The 21,564-nt window shown below is 43.9% G+C and overlaps 1 protein-coding gene across 2 annotated transcripts in view; it reads left to right on the top strand.

Moving 5' to 3' along the window:
• Nucleotides 1-21,564, top strand: part of Ankrd44 (ankyrin repeat domain 44) — a 257,860-nt gene that overhangs the window by 74,686 nt on the left and 161,610 nt on the right. For both annotated transcript variants that reach the window (XM_028765551.1, XM_028765552.1), the window contains exon 2: nucleotides 14,838-14,921. In XM_028765551.1, coding sequence (XP_028621384.1) covers nucleotides 14,838-14,921 — 84 coding nt within the window. The remainder of the gene's footprint in view (nucleotides 1-14,837; nucleotides 14,922-21,564) is intronic.

Below are 21,564 nucleotides of genomic sequence, written 5' to 3'. Positions count from 1 at the left end.
CTATCGTTAAACAGCCACTTCCCCTTTCCTCTTATTCCTGACCTCTAGGTTTGGGCATTTCACGTAAATGAAATCTGGCAACAATGTAGCCTTTTGTGTCTGGCTTCTTTAATTTAGTATAAAATATTCAAAGTTCGCTCATGCTGTCCTCTCCAACATTATGTAGTATATTTTCTCCTATGGCTGAGAAATAGTCCACCACATGTCTACACTACACTTTGTTTATTTATTCATCCACTGATGTTGATTGATGGACTCCTACCTCTTACCTGTCTCTGCTTCTTAGCTACACTGTATATTGTTGCTGTGAATGTACACCCACAAGTTTCTGTTTGAATACTGGTTTTCAATTCTTTGGGTTATGTATTTAGGAGTGAAATTTCCTGGTCCCATTGATAATTCTGTGTTTCTTGGTTGAGGGACTATCTAGCTATTATCCACAGCAGCTACATTGTTTTTAAGCACAATCAACAGTACACCTGTTTTCCACATACTCACCTATATTTTCATTTTGTCAGTCTGCTGTTTCTTTCTTCTATTTTAGCCACTAATGTTTAGTGGTATTTCATTATGGCTTAGATTTAGCTTCTCTAATACTCAATGATTGATGGGCCTTTTCATGTGCTATTGGGCATTCTGTCTGTTTTGGGTTTGTATGTTCTGGTTAACTAATAACTCTGTCAGTGTTGACATTTCTGCTATTACCAATAGTGTTGCCACAAACAATCTGAAGTAAAAGTTGTCTGATCCTCTCTTTGGAGTGGTACTCAAGAGTTAAAGGTGCAACTTTTCTAAGGTATTCACAAAAGAATCAGACTTCACATTCCATGTACACAGACACATCACTTGGGGTTTTCAAAGTACTGATGTAAAAGATTTCACTTCATGGGGCTTACTGGGTGGTAGGTAATTTAACCTAACTGTTAGCTAGAACTTTTCTGTAGTTATTCAGGTCTTGAAAAAAAGAGAAAAAAAGAAGTGTTTTATAACTATGTACAACTGGCCGACTACTCTGCTGTGCCCAGCTCCAAGCACAAGGATTCTTCTGCTTTCTGGGCTGTGAGTGGCAAGCAGTGATCCTGCTGTCCTGTCAGTGTGAGTTTCTCTCACCAAGACCTCCTCATGGGACAGTTTTCCACATAAAATCAGATATTCTCTGCTTCTCACTATTAGGGAGTTAGTCATTTTGAACCCATGTTTTCTCATGAGGAATCAAGCCATGTGACTTGCTCTTAGCTACCTAACATCCCAGTGAATGAGGTTAGCCCAAACCTAGGTCTCTAGGTGCTCAGATAATTTCTTTCCATTTCCCTCCTGGCCTTGTTTCCACATTCTTGATTGGTTATGATTCAAAAACACAGTATGTAGTCCTGCAGTGCCAAATGTATTCAGAGATAGCTCCAAGTGGGAACAAGCCCCCACATGTCTGGGTAGGCCATTTCTATCTCAGCCTTGGCTTTACTGTCTTGGCCAAGTGTAGTTCTGTCCCTGGTGCTAGGAAGGCAGCCAAATCTTCTTGAGTCAGAACAATGGCCCATGATCTCAAAAGAACCATCTATACATAACTAGTATATATTTTAAGGTGCTAGACTATTGTACACTGACTAGATAACTTCTGAATTTTGATGTTAAGTGTGTATTACAGATTCCCAAGTCTGGTCTTAATAGAGTCTTCACATTGCCTATATTAGGAGTAATGTGATGTTGGTGAAGGATACGATGTGATGTCACCAGGAAAGGAGTGACCTTGGTCCCAGTGCATTGATCATGGGGCCTAAGAGCTCTCCACGCTGATACTGTGTCTTGGATCTCCATCTTTGTGGTTGGCCCCATGTAGCAGATGTCAAGGGCAGTGATGGTTTTTATTTCTAGTTTTATTACTAAATAGAAGTAACAGCAATTGAACTCAACCTAAACTCAACTCATTGTTCTTATTAAAAGTCCTGATTTTCTGCAGTTTGACTGTCAAGATTATGTTGTTTTCAAACTTGCTGTTCAGCTTAGCATCCTGGAAGTGAATTTTGTTTTCTTAATTTTTTTTTATATGCTCATAGACAACTTTAGACCAGCCAGGTAAAAAAGAGAATCCTAGAAGTCTCTGTAGGTCTCTCAGCCTTTGTATTTCACAGCACTTTACGAGAATACTTGTTCTGTCTGTGGAACCTCCTTGCTGAGGTACTTCCGTCAGTGTCGGCATAATGTGCACTCGGCATATGCACTGAGCTCTCAAATTATATTTGCTAAAAATATGTTAGAGTTTAAAGCACACTATTAAACATGTAGCTAAATGAATTTGGACACATTATAAACATAATTGCAGCACTGAGAGGAAGCTCAGCACCGGGGTAACTGTCAACACCAACATTTTCAGAGGTTTTGCTAGAAAAGGACTTACTCGGTGTGCTGACACATGGTGTAATCCCAGCACTGGGGAGGTGGCTGCAGAAGGAGCAGGAATTCAAGGCCAGCTTCAGCTACTTAAGTTTGAGTCACCTGGGCTGTCTACATGAGACTCTATCTCAAAAACAAACAAACAAACAAACAACAAACAAGTGGACTTGGTGTTTTGGTTAAATTATAACTGCTTAAGCTTCAATGGTTTGTTCTTTTTCCACGTTGTTCATGCTGCTTTCTAGATGGAGGGGTACAGTGTGAGTGGTTGCTCACAGACGAACGTGTGTGTGTGAGTGAGCACACGTGTTTACATGCATGCTGCTCAGCAGTAAACACAGGAATGATGAGAAGGCCGCCAGGAGACATTCTCAAGCTCGTGTTGCCTGAAATCACATGTTAAATCATTCTCTGTGCAATGCTGTGGATGCCTAGATTTGAATTCCTTTACACCTTTAAGGAGCTGTGTAGAGACAAGGGGCATGTGAGAGGAAAGCGCTTGGAAGCCCAGGGACCCTGGTCGCTGTGTCACTCTGCTGAACAGGCATGCATGTTGAACAGCAGCCTGGTGCTGCCATTCATTTCTCAAACACATTTTCCCCTCTTTTGTGTGCTCTAGCCTACTTCTTGGTCTTGGTCAAGTGATGCCTCCTTCCCGGGCTGACTTCTGTGCTGTCCTGGTCAGTTAGACAAGGCTTCTGGGATGGCTGAACAGAGGAGACCCCTCTGAGCTCTCTGCAGTCTGTCTTGGTGCAGAGGGAAACCTGGCAGCTCTTGCCTCAGATCTGGAGAACTCTGGAGCACTGTTTGCACATTTGCATTGTCTACATGGGGCAGCCTTCTTTCCCCAGCTCTATCTGGCATTCTCTGAGGAATGGACTACAATATACATTTCTTTTGTGTATTTTATAAAAATAGCATCCCATAGGTATTCATAAAAATGCTTTCAGCTCTGTACTCTTCTTTGTGTAACGTATGACCAGGCTATGTTATCTGTGTCCTAGAACACTGTATCGCTATAAAGAAATTAGGTAATCCTGTAGCTAAACTGGGAGATAACCTTGGTATGTTGTTCTTACGGGTTTTACGAGACGGACACAGTAAAAGCCGATTTTAGTGATAATTCAACATCGTATGTATTGGTAGTTTTGTGTACAAGAGCAGCATCCAGGAAATGTGTCAAAGAGTGTCTTAGCCTGTTATCATGGGCGGTGGGGACAGTTATTAAGGTTTTCCTTACCCGACTTTGTATTGTTGCAATAAAAAAACTACTTAAGATGTAACCTAGCAAACACAAGACAAAGAGACAATGTGTAAGGGTTTGATGCCCCCTTCTCCTTATTTTTTCTGGTTTTGAAACTGCATGATTAAAAAAAAAATCTTATCCTCTAAGTTTTGAGTTGGGAACTAAATATAGAAAAAGATACTATCCATTTGTTGTTGTTCATTAGTTCATAGCACGAGGGGATCCGCCTTTGTTATTCAGACCTGGACTGAGCAAGCAACACTCAAACCGACAGCACCAGGCTGTTTTTGTGGTTGTTACAGGTCCTGCAGATGTGAGATGTGCTACCTTTAGAGGCCCAGCAACTTCCGGTCTCAGCTGAGCATAGCACAGCCAGCAACTGGCTTTCCCCAGTATAGAGGTTCACAGCTCTACTGCACTGTTCTACCAACTTCCTGCTGATGCAGGTCTGGCACTGCAGAGAGCCCTGCACTCTGCCAACGGTCAGTGAGAGTCTTCAGGCAGCTCCAGCTGAGTGGGCCGCTCATACCATCCTAAAGATGTGGAGAGCACATGTACCCTTTAGATCTGTAGACTGGTCACGGAGACCCTGTTTCCTTGCATAGTTGAGGAATGCCACATCTCTGTGAGTTCTCTTCTAAACTGGTACTGTCATCTCCTTCCTTGTGTCACACTTCTCTTAGCTTTTACATGATCTACTACCAGGGTTATTATTTGAAAAAGACTCTTTAAGACATGGTCGTGTGTAGCCTAGGCTGGCCTCAAACTTACCTATGTAGCTGAGGATAGCTTAGCACTCCCAATCCTCCGCCTTTACTTTCCAAGTGCTGAGGTTATGTATGTGCTGTACCATGCCTGGCTCTAAAGTACAATTCTTCTTTTATTTTTACTTAAACACTTTGCTTTTATTTATGTGTATGTGCACGTACTTGCTTGAATGTATATACACAATGATCGTACAGTGCCCATGGATGCCGGAAAAGGTGTTGATCCCCTTGGAGCTGGAGGTATAGGCAACTGTGAACTGTCTGACGAAGGAGCTGGGAATCAAATGTGGGTCCTCTGTAAGAGCTTCAGTTACTCTCACTGAGCTGACTCCCCAGCCCCCAAAACAATCCTTAAGTCACCTTCCCCTGCAAAAACAGATTACAGCTCCCCAATTCTACAGAAGAGAGTCCAAATGTATTAAGCAGGCACCAAAGGACTTCTGTGATCTTATCCCATTGACTTCTCATGTTCCACGGAGAAAACAGTTCCTTCTACTCGTTCTGTCTGCTCACACCCTTCAAAATGTGAAGGTGCCCATTCTCTTACCATTGACACTCTGTCTTTTAAACCCTCACCAACCTCCAGTCCTTACTTCAAAGGCTGCATCTTTCAGAGGGCCACAGTTTCTCTCTCCTTCATGCTGTGTCAGCTGTGTGCTTCCTGTTACATGTTAGAGCTCCTCTCAAGGCAAGGATGGGAACTTCTTACGCTTAGGAAATCCTGTGGACCAGGACTGAGTGTAGTTGTCTGAATGCACTTGAGTAATGTCTAGAAAACATCCCTTATCAGTAGCTGGGTGGGTGGTAGTTAGAGAAGTAAAGTAAATATGAACTGGGCCAGTATCATTGAAAGGAAGTCAGATAGGCCTGTCTGCTTCTGTAAGAGTTCCCATTTCCCATATCGACTGCTTTCCAGCCCCGCAGGCTCCTCTCTCTTCCTGCTGTCTTCTCGTTTCCCTTAGGCATCCATCAGTGAACGCCCTCGCCATGATTTGGGCTGGAGAAGCCAAAGATGCTTCTCAGAAGACTACATGGAGAGGACTCTAGATTCTGGTTCCTTGTGATATTCCTGGCTTTGTGAGTAGCAGGGTATCCTCCAGTCATTGTAGGCAGAGATGAACCAGGCTACAGATTTGAGAGTGTCAGGACGCCAAGGTGACTGACAGCAGTCCCTTGTCTTCCATCTGTGGAGACACAGTGAGAGCCGAACTGTCACTATCTTCCTTCCACAAAATGCTCATGGAGATCAAAGAGAAATCCACAGACAAGAAAGACAAGGCTCAAGAGAAACTCAGTAAGCTTTGGGAAGGGATGCTTGTATAAAAATTGGCTTGCTGCTACTTTCAAAGAATTCAGATTATAATAGACTTCAGACAAGCCCAGTGTGGAGTTTTCCAGAATCATGAATGACTTAATTTGACTAAGTCAGTTTACACTGTTCAGTGGTGGTACTTGTAGCCCCCACCCTCCCTAGTCAGCAAGATTGATTCAGTCCTCAGGAGTGGCTTTTGTGTCTAGATGGTGATCTTGTATTTAATGCAACTCAAATTGCCTTATTCATCTTCATACTTCTGAGCCTGCCACAGTTATAACTGCTTAAGTGGCCACCATGAGAAAAGCATGCCATGATAATAGGCCGTTTTGTAGCATACATTTTTTTATAAAGGAGGAATTTAAAATGTATTATCCTTTATGACAAGGGAGATGTGTATTAGTTATTAATAAAAGTCACATTTTAGACCCTACAATTGAAAACTGCTTTATGTCTCTGAACAAAGACATTTTGCTGAGTGTTCTATAACTCTTAAAGTCATCTTTAAGGTCTCCCCTATCCCACCACAAAGATCACTGAAATGGCTTAATTAACATGATTGAATCACCATATTTGAAATGTGATTTAATATCCTGTAAGGTACAGTTGTAGAAAGAATTTAAGCAAAACAGCTAGGAAATAAAGCCTCTAAACAAATTTGTAAAGCAGAAACTTAAAAATTATTTATCATTGTTCTTTTTGTTTCTCTAAGAATATGCTGATTTAAATATTCTGTACATACTATTCTCTTGGGTCCACTGTGTTCTCACTCAAATAGGTTTTTAAAAATGCATTTGTTGCTGGGCAGTGGTGGCGCACGCCTTTAATCCCAGCACTTGGAGGCGGAGGCAGGCAGATTTCTGTGTTCAAGAGTTCAAGGCTAGCCTGGTCTACAGAGTGAGTTCCAGGACAGCCAAGGCTACACAGGGAAACCCTGTCTCGAAAAACCAAAAAAAAAAATGCATTTGTTTATGTGTCTATGCACCCATATACACGTGTGCTGTGGTGTATATATATGAAGGTCAGAGGGTGACTCAGGGCAGTCTCCCCTTTCGTTAAGTGGGCTCCAGAGGCTGAACTCAGAGCATCAGGCTTCTTGGCAAGAGCCTTTATCTGCAGAGCCATCTCCCTGGTCCCAGTTCTCTTTAAAAGTTCTCTCCCCAATGCTATTTAATTAACTTAGCTAAGGTTTAGATTAGATCTCCAGCCATTTGAAACTAGACAGAGTTTAAAAAAGAGATTTGAGTAGTTGGCAGCAGATCCTGATGGGAATATGGTACTTGGCAAAGTGTATCTGCCTTGTTTTGTTTTCCTTTTCTCTTTATGGATATGGCCTATTTTTGAAATGTTATGATTTCAATTCAGTGCTCAAGTGTCAAGCCTGACAAAACAGAGCTTACATATGCAGAGGTTCCGTGTGTGTGTGCGTGTGTGTGTGGTGGGGTGGGAGCGTGTGTGTGTGTGTGTGTGTGTGTTGGGGTGGGAGCATTCCAGAGCTAAAGGAAGTAACCTCGATTTCACCTGGAAACATTCGTGTCTTGGGGCAGGAACTCTGGGCTATATATAAAGAAAGAAGGAAAGTAGCCAAGATACTGAGCCAAACTTGCATCCCTGACCAGAGCAGGCATTAAAGAGTTGAAAAGAGTGTCTAAGAGGCAGGCAGATTTCTGAGTTCGAGGCCAGCATGGTCTACAGAGTGAGTTCCAAGACAGCCAGGGCTACAAAGAGAAACCCTGTTTCGAAAAACAAAAAACAAAACAACAACAACAACAAAAGTGTCCCTACTTTCCACTGCATCCCTGTAGGTCATACTTGGCGAACCTGTCACAAGGAAGACCAGAAAGCACCTTCCTGCAGTAGCTTAAATTGTGACAATCATCTTCTCAATGGGTCTCTGACTCCAGCATCTCCTCCTCCAGTGCACATGCTGTGGCCAGAGCACATGCTTGCGAAAGCTCCATGCCTTTCTCTTGCTCAAGACCTGAGTTCCTGTTTGTCCACAGATTAGCTTAGAACTCCTTTTGCTGGCTCAGTGCTTCTCGAGGCCAGCCACTTACTCTTCTGTTACTTTGAGAGTTCTACTCTTAGCCCATCCCTCATGGACCACCTTACAGCCTTCTTTCTGTAATCTTAAAGGAAATCTTCCAAGATCTTTTATTCATCCAGTTTGTAGGATGGACACAAGGAAATTCACCTGTAGAGACGTTTGAGCTTTTTACCTCCAAATCAGAAGGAGTCCTTATGGCAGGAACACTGGGCTTCTGGCTTTGTATGGTTGGAGAGTATTATACAGTTTGTTTAGTGTGTCTTGTAAAATGGCTATTATTAACTCATCGTATAGACAAGGAGACTCAGCTTAGGAGAATCCCAGTCAAAGCTTTACAGCAGCAGTCTCCCTACTGTGGTAAAAGAGCAATCATCTGTCAGGAAAATCAGTATTGCCTCAGGTTTCAGTTTAACTGATCTGTGGTTTCATCATTTCTTTTTGCCTAACCTCTCTCTTTCAGTAGCTAGTAGCAAAGTTGACATACCTGGACTTCACTTTGTCACGGGCTATCTGTCCTCTGGGGATGATGAGTGTCCTCGAGGAGCTTGGAGAGCAGAGGAGCAGCAAAGCATGTGACTGTTCCTCAGCTTGGTAATTGGTCCTCAGAACCCACTGCTGAGCTGCTGCCTCTGTGTCGTTTCCATTTTGAAAAGGTTAGGTAACAATTTACCCAGTTTCTGATTAAATGTACTTCATTTTTCATTCTATTTAAGTAGAGGGATTCTACCTATAACTTGGGATTTTATGTGTTTTCTTTTTGGTAAATAACACATTATGAACATTGATTTTGTAACATTCGCTGTAGAAACCCTTCCTTCCTGTGTGGTTCATGTGTTTGTGGGTTCACATTTATGTGTGTGTCTCTGTGTGTGTGTGCATATGTATGTGCATGTGTGTATGTATGTATGTGCATGTGTGTATGTATGTGCATGTGTGTATGTATGTATGTATGTATGTATGTATGTGCATGTGTGTGTATGTGTATATGTGTGTGTGTACATATGTGTGTATGTGGGCATAGACTGGAGGATGATGTTTGTATCATTCCTCAAGCACTGTCCCTCCTTTTTTCTGGCAACAGGGTCTTGGAACTTGCTGAGTAGATAAGGCAGGCTGACCCCTGGCCCCAGCACTGGGATGACAATGGTGCCTCATCAGGCCTTGCTTTTTTTTTTTTCTTCTTTAAATGTGGGTTCTGGTGATTGAAATTGTCATTCTACTGAGTCCCAGCCTATATTAATTAATTAATTAAGAGATGGGTACTTACTGTTTCCCACACTGATCTGAAACTCGCCATCTTCTCCTTCCACCTCCCCAGATGACCCAAGTACAGGGTTTCCCAGTGTGATCCACCACACCCACCTAAGAGACATTTTCAAACACTTGACTGCCTCACTCCCTAATTAAAAATTATGCTTATGAGGACTGAGTGTATTCTGTCTGGATCTTATGATACTTAGGGAAACAGTTTTGATTTTCATGGCCATCATCTTTTTGTGATGGGGTGAGCTCTCCAGGTAAAGGCTGATCTACAGTCTGGAAGCACTCAACAGCACCCTTGCTGGACATCCTACAGCTGGGCCTGCTGGTGAAGAACAGCAGCAGGTTTTGTTCATTAAACCAAGTGACTTTATTGTCCTTTTGCAAAACTGCAAGCTCTGCCTCATACAAAACCCAGTTGTTACTTACTGAAGTGTTCCAGGGTACTCGTATAAGCTGGCGGTTTTATGTAGCCAGATTATTGGTGTGTCAGCGATTAGGTACTAATAACACGCTCCCATCCTTCCTTGGTATGCACTGTGTCCAGAATGCTCAAGTGTAGGCAGATGGTTAGGCACATCAACGCTCGCTCTTGCCATTGATTGATTCCAGCATCCCTGATCGGAATGCAGACTGCATGCATTTTTCTACACGCATTTTCTATTTTATATTTGGGGTCTTTAGTTACATGTAGTTACACGATCTCATCAGTGAAAGACAGGCAGCACAGCAGGGACATGCAGCATGATGCTAGGGCAACTTCTAGGTGTGTTTGGATGTATGACCCCTGGCTCTAGGTCCTGGCCTCAGTGAACCTCTCTCCCCTGCTTCTCATCCAAGGTCTGCTTAGATAGAAAAGAGCTTGCAGCTAACCACAGGAAGGCCGTGTGGGTTCAGAGAAGTCTAATTAGTGGTTTCCATAGAACACATGGATTTTTGTTGCTATATTGATTAGAGCCTCATGTCTGCTAGGTAAATAATGTACCAAGGAGATATGTCCGCAGCCTCAAGTTTGTCAGTATGGTTTCTCTCTCTCTCTCTTTTTTTTTTTCCGGTCAGCCACTCTGACTGAACCCAGAATGAAACATCATCTCCAGCCCGGACTTTATTCTTAGTTGGATGGCAGAATTGAGAGAAGGATTGAACTGTGTTTTTTGTTTCTGTGTTGCTTTGTGGTGCATGTATGTGCTCATGTTTGTACATGTGGAGCAAGTGCCCGTGGAGGACAGAAGTTGATGTCCATTGATTTCCTTTATCACTCTCCACTTTATTATTTTCATTTGGTTATGAAGCTCTGGCTGTCTTAGAACTCACTCTGTAGACCAGGTTGGTCTTGAACTCACAGAGATCCATTCACTCTGCTTCCTGAGTGCTGGGATTAAAGGCATGCATTCACACTGGCCTCCACCTTATTTTTTGAAAAGGGTCTCTCACTGGACATGGACCTCCTCCACTGGGCTAGGTGGGCGGGCCAATGGCTCTATGGATCTCCCTGTCTCTGTGCCCTGCCTCCAGCACTGTGCCTGTTTTACGTGAGTGCTGGAGATCTGAACCGGGGTCCTCGTGCTTGTGGCATCGACTTTACCAATTGTGTCATTCCTTTGTCCTCTAAATTGTGTTTTCAAATAATGCAAACGACATTCTCAAACCTAGGGTTTATCCATGCAGTCTGTTCACAGTTCCTGAAACAATGAACAGCCCTCATAGCTCAGTAGAAAAGTGGGGTTTAAACAATACCGTTTGATCCTTTTCTTTCTTTTACTTGTTTTTGGTGTGTTTGTGGTGTGTCTCTGTGTGTATTTGCTTCTCTCTAAGAACTTTCTTAAAGGTAAAGGGATCCTTTGATTCCCTTCCTTCCCTGTAACTATACCGCCTGTATGTTGATAGGATAACAAATTACTATCTTGCGCCCCCTAGTGGAATTGTAACCCTATTTCATATTTGAGAATAATGTTTCACAGGTCTTACTTTTAAAAATGAAGTTTCTTTCCTTCCTCCCTCCCTCCCTCCCTCCCTCCTTCCCTTCCTCCCTCCCTCCCTTTATCCCTCCTTCCCTCTCTTCTTCCCTTTCTTCCTTTCTTCCTTTCTTCCTGATTTGTTTTCCAAGGCTTAGAATAAACAAAACAAAACAAAACAAAAAACAGTGCTTCTGTACTAGGATGAAAGGGCTGTGAGAATGGAAAGCGACTTTCTGGTGAGTCTTTATTTTTTATCATGTTTGCTACAGAACTCACAATGGCCATCAAATACAAGGAGCCCTCTGCTCTGCTCTGCTTTTCACACAGGTCAAGTGTCATCAGCCTAGTGGCCAGTCACCTCTACATGTGGCTGTTCTCTCTTCCAGGAAAGATGGAAGTGGAGGGAAGTGGGGGACAAGTCCCATTCATATACGGCCCCCCTTATGCCACTGGGAAGCCAGGCTGGGAGATGCCAGCTGCTTCTGTATCACTCAGGGGACTGTGCTAGTATTCACAGCATGTGCAAGCATTGCCTGGCTGTAGCTCTTAAGGTGCAAAGAAAATTCTAGTAATGGGACTTGAAGTGACTGCTGTGTTTCCCCATTACTGTTTTTCACAATTTTGACTCGTTTTGAGAGAGTGTTCACCGAATCCTGCATGCACAGCCTTACATTGCCTATTCTTGTGCTAAGGTATTTAGAGTTTTAAAAAGAATACAGCAGTGTCTCCTTATCTACAGGGTATGTATTCCTAGAACCCCAGTGAGGGCCTGAAACCATGGACTGTGCCACACCCAGTGTATAGGATGCTTCCTTTTAATCATGTATGTATGTACCTCCTTATGATAATGCTTGGTTTATAGACTAACAGTAATGATCAGTGACCAAGTGAAGCAATTATGCTGTAATAAAATAGCCATCACCACTACTGTTAGATTTTGGGGACATTGGTAAATAACGAATACTTGAACATATTGACAGATAATCTGATAGCTGAGGTGGCACCTGGGACTCCTGGGCAGGTAGTGTATTCCCATCCTAGGCAGGAAAGAGCAAGGTGGCACAACATCTTGTGATGCCTTTTTAGAATGCTGTATAATGTAAAAAAGAAAATTGTTTATCCCTGGAATTTTCCATTTAATATTTTTGATCGGAAGTTGACTGAACCCTACATGGAGCCAACTGTGGCTAGGGGAGACCTGTTGAACTGTGCATGCCAAGGCTTAAGACACAGCCTTGTGCAGGTGAAGCTTCCCTTTTAAGGCTTAGCTCCACTAAGGCGAAAACTGGGAATGTTACAATGGTGAACCGGAGGCAGAGTGTAACTCTCCAACACTTACGGAGAAAATAATGTAATTAGAATAATCATGCAAGTAAATGTTTACCTGAGGTTGAATTCCCAATGAACAGAAGAATTCCCTGAGTATTTTTTGACTATGTTCTATTTGGGAGGGAGAGTGAGGGAGAGAAAGGAAGAGAGAGTCCCCTAAGTCTATAAAAGAACACTACTTACATGCAGCCTTTATATAATCAAAGTGTCTGTTTATGAAGTTCTGCTTTGGTTGCACTTGGCTTCACAGGTGTGAAGACAGTGGCGACAGCTGTACAGCACAATGGGGTAGATATGTCTGTCTGGTGTGGGCTGTGGAGAACAGGCACGTTTTCAGGGAGTGAGAGGTATCCGTAAGTGAATTAACATGTGTCTCTATGCATACGTGTCCAAGCATAGATGCACAAGTGCACAGTACGTATATGTGCAGTTGTGAGTGTGTGGATGCATTGGAAGAGATACAAAGGCTCAGCTTCCTCCTGTGGAAGCCAGGAAATCTGTGTCTGACGATGTGGTATGAAGCAGCTCTGAGCAGAGCTAAGCCTGGGGCCTTTGGGAAGCTCGACACACTTAGAAACTGCTCTGGCACCATTCCCTGGCAGCTGTGTCAGGAAGCCTCTCTTTGGGAACATTCCATCCAGCCATTGCTTGGGAGGCTTGTTTCACCTGAGGAGCTAAAGGACTTAATGAATCCTACAGAGTGTCTGCATTCCTTGTGCTCATGAGTGAGAGGTCCTGTGCCGATCACCGTGTTCTTGTTCAGTGACTGACCATTGGCTCGGTAGTGCCTGTGCTGGCTTCACACCTCAGACTCTGAGTCTGTCAGCTGTCATGCGACCTCTGTTGGCTTGACACTACAGCCTGCCAGACTCTGCCTCTACACTTTGCCTTGTGGCTGTTGGGGTTTTTTTTTTTTTTCTTTTTCTCCATCAATGTTCGTTTAGGCAGAAACTCACCCAATAGCATTTTGCTAAGAGCTCAGCAGACAGAGCAGTGTGAAAAGATTGGTGTGGGTCTGCTGGGGACTTGGTTAGCAGGAAGAGAGCAGGCATGGGAAGGGTCTCTTTGTAAAGCCACCTCGAGGTTAGTGTTTGCTTCTAGCTTCAGAGAGTTAGGTGTTGACTAATTAGAATCCACACTCACAATCCCCTTCTCTAGATGAACTTAATCAGAATTCCCAGGAAAGAGACGTAGGTATCTTATTTTAATAAGCGTCTCGGATGATTCTTATGCTGAGTCAAACTTGGGGTGCTGCCATCATCCAGCTGCCTGTTAGGACTAAAATATTTACAAAAGTTGTAAGCAAATGCATATATATAGTTGCCAAGATTTGAAGTTAGGGGGAAAAGAAGCTGAATATTCCATATTGACACCGTTAACCATTTTTTTTTTGTTTTTTGTTTTTTTCGAGACAGGGTTTCTCTGTGTAGCCCTGGCTGTCCTGGAACTCACTCTGTAGACCAGGCTAGCCTTGAACTCTTGAACTCAGAGATCCCCCTGCCTCTGCCTCCCAAGTGCTGGGATTAAAGGCGTATGCCACCACCGCCCGGCCCGTTAACCATTTTTTAGTGAGAACATTATTTGTGTAGAGTTGAATGGTCACTATGCCATTTGGCCCTATTAGTAATCATCCTATGAGGGGACATGGCCAGTGATGACCATGCTTAGGCTCAGGTTCCATGAGGGAATGGTCTCAGTAGGCATCTGGGAAATGGTGGAGAAGATCCTTAGACAGCCCCTGAACCCGACACTTTCCCACAGTTATCCCTCACTCCAGTGATGGTTTCTGGCAGGTTCTCTGCACATCCACCCTGTGCACACCTTCCCTTATCCCACAGAGCTCACTGCTCTTACAGCTGGGTCACATTTTATAGTTCCTTCTATGTGATGGGGTCCTCTCCGCTCCCCCACCTCCATTCTCTAACTAGCCCTTGTCATATCTTGTTTTAAACCAGTGGTTATGTAGTCATTGTGAAACGGCGAGAACCCACTGCTAAGCATTGGGAACATTGGGAGCATTGGCAGCATCGGCAGCATTGGGAGCGATTGCAAGATGATTTGAAGATTGATCTGAAAGTGTTTAGGTCGTAATATCCCCCACAAAGTCCTCCTCTCGGATGTGAGGGCAATCTGTATCCCTCCCAAAGCTGTACATTTGCTTGGAAGAGGATGGCCTTCCCTGAGTAGAGGACCAGTCTTCCGTCAGGGTACAGGAGCATCTGTGATCCTCTGCTAGAACCTTGCAACAGCTCTCAAAGGCATAGTCTTCAGTGACTTCAACATTTGAATTGTCGGTGACAAGGTTTAGACCTCAATAGGGTCTGAATATAGAAACCTTGCATTTGGCCCTATTCTTGACAGGGTATTTAAGGTCTATCTCAGATTCTTGGTGAGTGTAGGCTGGAGTCTTAGTTACTTATGCCTGCTTATTGATAATTCTCAAACAAACATCTTTCTTGCTATCGGCATGTGAATGCAGGTGTATATATTAATAATTGTCCTAATACTCACTTTCTTGGTTTTGCAGCCACCACTGGTCCAAGCAATCTTCAGTGGCGATCCAGAGGAGATCCGCATGCTCATCCACAAGACTGAAGATGTGAATGCACTGGTGAGACACGGTGTTGTTGAACAGGCCCTCTGCTGGGGCAAGCAAGGCCTCTTGACATTTTGTGTACTGTGGACCTCTGTAGAAAATTGTGAGAGTTCTGGGCTGCTTTTTAGACTATTGTTTCAAAAACCCATGAAGTGAAGCTCTAGGGTTAGACTAAATCAATTATATTGAAATATAGTTGTAAAAAAACGGTTAAAGATCAAGGGGCTGAAGATGTCACTCCAAGGGATAGGGCTTGCCTAGCACACACAGGCCTGGGTTAGACCCCCAACACTGCAAAACAGAGAAAAACAATCAAATTTAGGATACAGTATTCTGTATGTTTACAAAAATTGACCTTATTCTAATCAACTCGTAACTTAAAACATCACACAGTATTTCAAGGAACCAGGTAAGCACTTTTCAGGCCCCAAACTATCTCTGTGAATGTATACAGTTAGAATGACCATTCCATGGCCGAGCGGTTTCACTTAGGGGCTTATGCTTTCTCTGTCAATCACACTCATTCATCATAAAAAGCAAAAACTATGAGTTGAAACTTGAAGGGGGGAAAACCCCACTTTATATTCTGTCTATATACTCATCAAGATACAGTGACAGATCTGGCAGTGAGCACAATATAAAGAGTGCCCGGTGTTGTATTCTGAGTGACCTGCCACCACCTCTTGCATGGCTGTGATGTCTCCTGGTGACAGTGACTGACTGCCACTACTCCCGTGGTTTGCTGTGTGTATCCACAAAGAAGGAGTGCTGGCCAGTATCAAGAAGGCAATGATGGCGAAGCTGTACCAGTTGTCTTTTCAGATGTAATGTACCTTGGCTCCCTAGTGAAGTTTGGCAACCTGTGCCTGTGAATCACCAGATATGAAAGCGGTTTTTTTTTTTCAATGACTGAAGAAAGATGAGGAGAATAACATTTTTTTTTGACTTGCACGATCAATAGGAAGTTGAAATAAGTGTCCAGCGGCAGTTTTGTTGTAGTGTGGTCATCCGTCTTGCACACGAAGTCCCTGCTGCTCTCACACTGACTTGCTGAGCCCAGGGGGTGGACAGAGCCAGACCCACTCACATTCTGCCCTTTGTAGGAAAAGTCTGCCTGGTTCTTGCCCTAGGGAGTCCATGACCCTGGGATGAACCATTGAACTGGCAGCTGCTACTCCCACTCTCTTTGAAGTTGCTTAAGCCTCCTGTGTGCTTGAGTATCCTGCATACTTTCCTGAGAAAAGGGTCAAGGTATTTCACTGAATTTCTAAAAGGACCCATGGCACATCCATCAAAAGATCGACACATACTACTGTATCTGGAGAGTTTCCAAACAGATCAGTCACCTGCACTAAAGGAGACAAGCATTGGTCAAGAAGTGACTCTTTTGATAGTTTCTTGGAGTTAGGCTGATTAGGTGCAGGACATGCTGCTAATTCACTTAACACAATCTGATTATCAAAGTACTCAGGTCCCTTAGGGAGAAAGAGTCCTTTTTACAGTTTAGCGTTCAGCAGAAAAGACAGAGTCAAGTCCATCTTGAGTGTAAGCAGATCTTTGCCCTAGGGTGATAATCCGCCTCTAAGGAGGTATCTCTCTCAGGTCTGCTGGAGGGTGGCTCCTGTCCAAGACAGGGGCAGCCTCTGGAGCAGCCTTTGTTCTGAGGCTGTCCAGATTGGTGTGGCTTTCCGAAAAGTCTTTTGGCAGCTTCTCCTCAGCTGGCAGTAAGAAGAACAGGGCAGTGTTTTGAGATGTGTTTTTGCAAGGTAAGCCGGGATGAAGTCAGGGACAGAGGACTTGCAGAGACAGCTGGGCATTGGTCCAGGACCTGTGGGGTGTGACCAGGAGGCTGTGAAGCAAGCTCACTGTCAAGAGCTTTGACATCACAGGAATTTGCCCAGACTATTTGGTGGCTGTGGGCCAAGCCCTGGCAAGCCTAAGGCAAGGTTACTAGCTTTTCCGAATAGTCACAAACAAACAGAACTTTTAATCATCTACACCTCAGGAAATTGTACTGACCTTTGAATGGCCTTCGTTTCTTTTTGGAAAAGAAACAACCTGTTGCTGATTGGTACAAATTACTTGAATTGTGAACAGCTATGTCACTGAGTTAGCTAGGCTGAGCTCTGTAACACATTGATGACTTGTAAATATTTGAAATCTGGAGCTTAGTTCTCTCAGCGACACATGAGAAGAGTGTCCCCCTTTTACATGGGGTCTGAGGTACGAATGTGTGGTTTCTAGGGTCACTGTAAGGGTCATCTACACTCTGGCTGAAGAAAGAACAATAAACGCAGGGGAAAGCCAGGGAAGGTTTTCCTGGGTCACTTCTGTTCATCTTTCGTTTTGGTGACCTGTCATATAGCTACACCTAACTCCGGTGGGGGGAGGGGTTATCACTGTGCTGCTGTGCCTCTGAAAAGTCAGCACAATAAACTTTGGTCTTACAAGCTTCCAGGGAGTTAAAGTGATTCTACTAAGTTGTGTTTGGGACATTTTTTCACACTTCACTTATTTACTGAGTCACAACTCTATGCTAAGTGTTAGGGACACAACAGTGGCAAGGCAGTGGGCCCCATCATGGAGCCCACAAAGTGAAGTCAAGAAATGAGAAATCACTCTGAGATACACCCTGAAAGGAAAAATCCAGGGCATGCTGGAGGCCAGTCTGCAGGGTCTGAGCTGCTATAGCATTCGTGGCTAAGGGAGGCTAAGGAAGGACTCACCCTGTATCTGGGGGGGTGGGGGGGGAGGGGTATGCCCCAGGAAAGGGAGTGGAGGAGGAGCTGAACAGTGGAGCTGCTGATGACTGCATGCATCAGTGGAGAGACACACCCACAGCTCCCGAGCCCCCCCACCCCGACTACGCTGCTGTGTGTGTGAAGGAGATCTGGAATCCCACTCTCACAGGCCTGTAGGCTGTGTTGAACCTGTCTGTGTCTTACTGCCAATGTAGGTCATTTGGAGCTCTTAATCGTTTTTCACTTGCAACATATTTTGTGCAAGAAATTTTTATGTAGCCCTGGGTATAAAGGCATATAAAATAGGTTTGATAAAAACCAAGCATTTACTGGCAAAAAATTTCTTCTAAAACAATTCCTTTTTGGTATACATGTACTTTCATTGTTCATTAAAGATTAAGGCAATTTTTTATTATTTATTTATTTTCTTATTGGATATTTTATTTACATTTCAGATGTGATCCCTTTTCCCTATTCCCCTCACCCAGAAGCCCCGTATCCTATTCCCCTCCTCCTGCTTCTATGAGGATGTGCCCCCACCCACCCTCCCATTCCCACCTCCCCACCCATGAATTTCCCCACACTGGGGCATCCAGCCTTCACTGGACCAAGGACCTCCTCTCCCACCTATGCCAGACCATGCCATCCTCAGCTACATATACAACTGGAGCCATGGGTCTCTCCCTAAGTGTTCCCAGGCTGGTGGTTTAGACCCTGGGAGCTCTGGTTGGTTGGTATTGTTGCTCTCCCCATGGGACCCGCAAATCCTTTTAGCTCAGATTAAGGCAAATTTGTATATTAATGGGATTGATGCATTTCTTTCTTTCTTTTTTTTTTTGGGGGGGGGGAGATTTTCAAGACAGGGTTTCTCTGTGTAGCCCTGGCTGTCCTGGAACTCACTCTGTAAACCAGGCTGGCCTCAAACTCAGAAATCCACCTGCCTCTGCCTCCCAAGTGCTGGGATTAAAGGCATGCGCTACCACTGCCCGGCGATTGATGCATTTCTAAAACATTTTTATTTTGAATTATGTGTATGTGTCTCTGTGTGGGTGGTGCATGCATGTACAGGTGCCCACAGAGGCCAGAGGCAGTGAATTCTTCTGTAGCTGCATCTACAGGTGACTGTGAGTCAATCAAGGTGGCTGCTGGGAATGAAGCATGCATGGGCCCTCTATAAGAGCATGAATGCTTTAACCTCTAAGGCATCTGTTCAGCCTCCTGGTGGACTCTAAATTTTTCACATAAAGAATTAAATCTTGGATGAATATTTGATGCTGCAGGGTAGAGTATCTTCCACGTCTTAGTTTTTATACTTGTCAATGCTGTGAATGCCTCTTTGTATAGATGCATAGAATAAAATGGCATGTATATGTTTAGGACCTTTTCAAACAATTGTTGGAAATGCCATTATAATCCAAATTGAACAATTTCTTTTGTGAAATTCAAGCCATCAGTTCAAGTAACAATTTTGTGTGTACATTTATGTGTGTACACACGGGTTCGTGTGCAGGTGTGGACACCTCTTTTCCTTGGGTTCTGATGATTGGACTCAGGTCCTCATGCTTACCAGGCAAGTAATATTTACCAGCTAAGCCATCTCCCATGCTCTTAAAGAACAATTTTTAAAATAAAATATCCCAACACAATGAAACCCCAAGATACACTAAGTTGATATATACATGCTAAGGAATGGCAGTAGGGAAATAATAAAATTATTTTCTACCATTAAATCACAAAATTTTTAAACGAACCAAAACTTTGTGAGTAAAAATGCTAATTGTAACATCCAGAGTCTTGAACTACGCTGAGTGTTGGAGGAAGTGTTTGTTGGTGTGGCCGGACAGCATGCTCAGTGTAGCGTGTGTGTCTTCCGCTCCCTAAGGCACAGTAAAGAACAGCATGGGCCAGCTGGATAGAAACACCACGGGTTCCTTATGTGTTTGATTTTGGACTGAAATTTGATCACTCCATGTTCAGACACTTGTTATGATTGACAATTTTTCATTCAGTTGGGTCATGACCCGATGGTTAAGAAGCAGAGGAAGTGTGGTTAACAAAGGGTTTGAGGAGGGAAGACACCCAGTGCTTGGAACTCAGTAGTTTAGGAAGCAGGTGAAGCTAATGACAAATGCAAAGGGAGAAAGTGTCTGGAGGGATCACCTGCGACCCGGAAGGTGATACCAGCCATCCTTCCTTCTCACCCTCTGCTTTCATAGCTGACCCCAGTGATTCATTATGCTGGGGATTGGGCCCTGGGTACATGCTTTACTCTTGGTGTATGCCCCGATGTCTTCAATTTTCTTTTCTGACGTTTTGTCTTGATTTTCATTTCTTAAGATGGGCCATGAGTTCTGCATTGCAAACCACCCTTTGGTTAGTTGGTCTTGGTAGAGAAAGCAATGCTGTTCGGTTTGGCCACTCTGTGCTTCTCCAAACTTGATTGCCTATCCTTACTATTCATGGACCCTACACTTCATCTATATAGAGTTGCCCTGTTATATGCTTTTCTCCTCCTGTTGACTTCTCTATGTTCTAGCCTCATCTTCCTTTCTATTCCTACTAATGTCTCCAGTTAGTCATCCTGAGTCTGCCTTTCTGATGTCTTTATTACCTCCTCCTGACCCAGAAAACGAAGTTCTCTCAACTCACACAGCCCTTTCTGTGTTCTGAGTCTTCTTTCTGAGTCAGTTAATTGTGCCCGTGTCATAGCTTCAGGAGACAGTGTGCGTGATGACGCGGTGGCTGTGCTCACATTGGTTCTCACTGTTCCGTCACCCAGCAGCCCTTGAAGTGCATGACATCAGTCAGCCTCACTTATTTGTCATGATGAGCCACCTTGTTGTCACCTATGTTTTAGTTCTCAAAGAGGACTGATCGCTGAGCCAGAGGAAGCAGCTGGTCAAGCGAGTGTTCCCCAGGGAGCAGCTGGAAGAGGGATGATCTGTTTGGAAGGCTGATTTGAGGAACCTGTGCCATGCCAAGATGATCACTCTGGATCCTTCTGTTGCTTCTATCATGAGTGGTATATCAGAGTCTAGAAATGTGGGATAGCTATTGTATACACTAAGATGTCCAGGTGAACTGACCCAGATATGATATGGGTGATCACTAAGGACATTATAGAATCTTCCACTGGAACAAGCAAACTGAGCTTAAGGTAGAAAACAGTGTCTCAATTTACAACCTCAAAGTTCCTGTCTTAGAGATTCCAAAATCAGACTTGGAACTCAGTAACGACATACTCTAGGACCCCTTACAGCAACCTGACACCGTGAAGATGGTCTTACTGGGCCACACAGTGACCAGGAGAGAGATAAATCAGTGCCTGTCTATGTGTGTGGTGAGGATGGGGAAGACAGTGAGGGAACGGAGATGCTGTAGACTTAGGACAGGAAACCATGGCACACAGCTCAAGTGAACATTGTCATGTTAAACTGGAACGACACTGTCATTATGACAGGTGGCTGTAAGCTACAGCAAAAAGATTTCACCTCCAAAGATAAGAAATAGTATACAGGGCTGTCTAAAGAGGTAATGAATGTCTTCACAGATGAGATCCCTGAAAGGCCACTAGACAGCCCTCAAAGACAGTGACAATTGGTGGCTCAGATAGCCCTACCCCCTGCCCTGTGCCCTTGGCTAACAGTCGTAATTCATGGCACTGTTATTTCTTCTTTTTGTTTTAGTGTTAGAGATACTGTTAGGTTGGAGTCAGCACATAAATTGTAACTTTCTTCTCAGCCCGAAGTAGGTTTAGAGAGCCTTGTCTTCCAACTGTGAAAGACTGCACTTCAAAGATTTGTGACTTCTATGTGATACCAAATTCGAGGTGTTTATTTCCCATTAAAAAGAGCCACTAACAGAAACATATGCATGCGCACACAGATGTATGTGCATGCGCACACAGATGTATGTGC

This window comes from Grammomys surdaster, unplaced genomic scaffold (genome assembly GCF_004785775.1).
Source record: "Grammomys surdaster isolate TR1022 unplaced genomic scaffold, NIH_TR_1.0 165, whole genome shotgun sequence".
NCBI lineage: Eukaryota > Metazoa > Chordata > Mammalia > Rodentia > Muridae > Grammomys > Grammomys surdaster.
The sequence above is the reverse complement of the archived record's forward strand: the minus strand, read 5'-3'. Positions and strand labels throughout refer to the sequence as shown.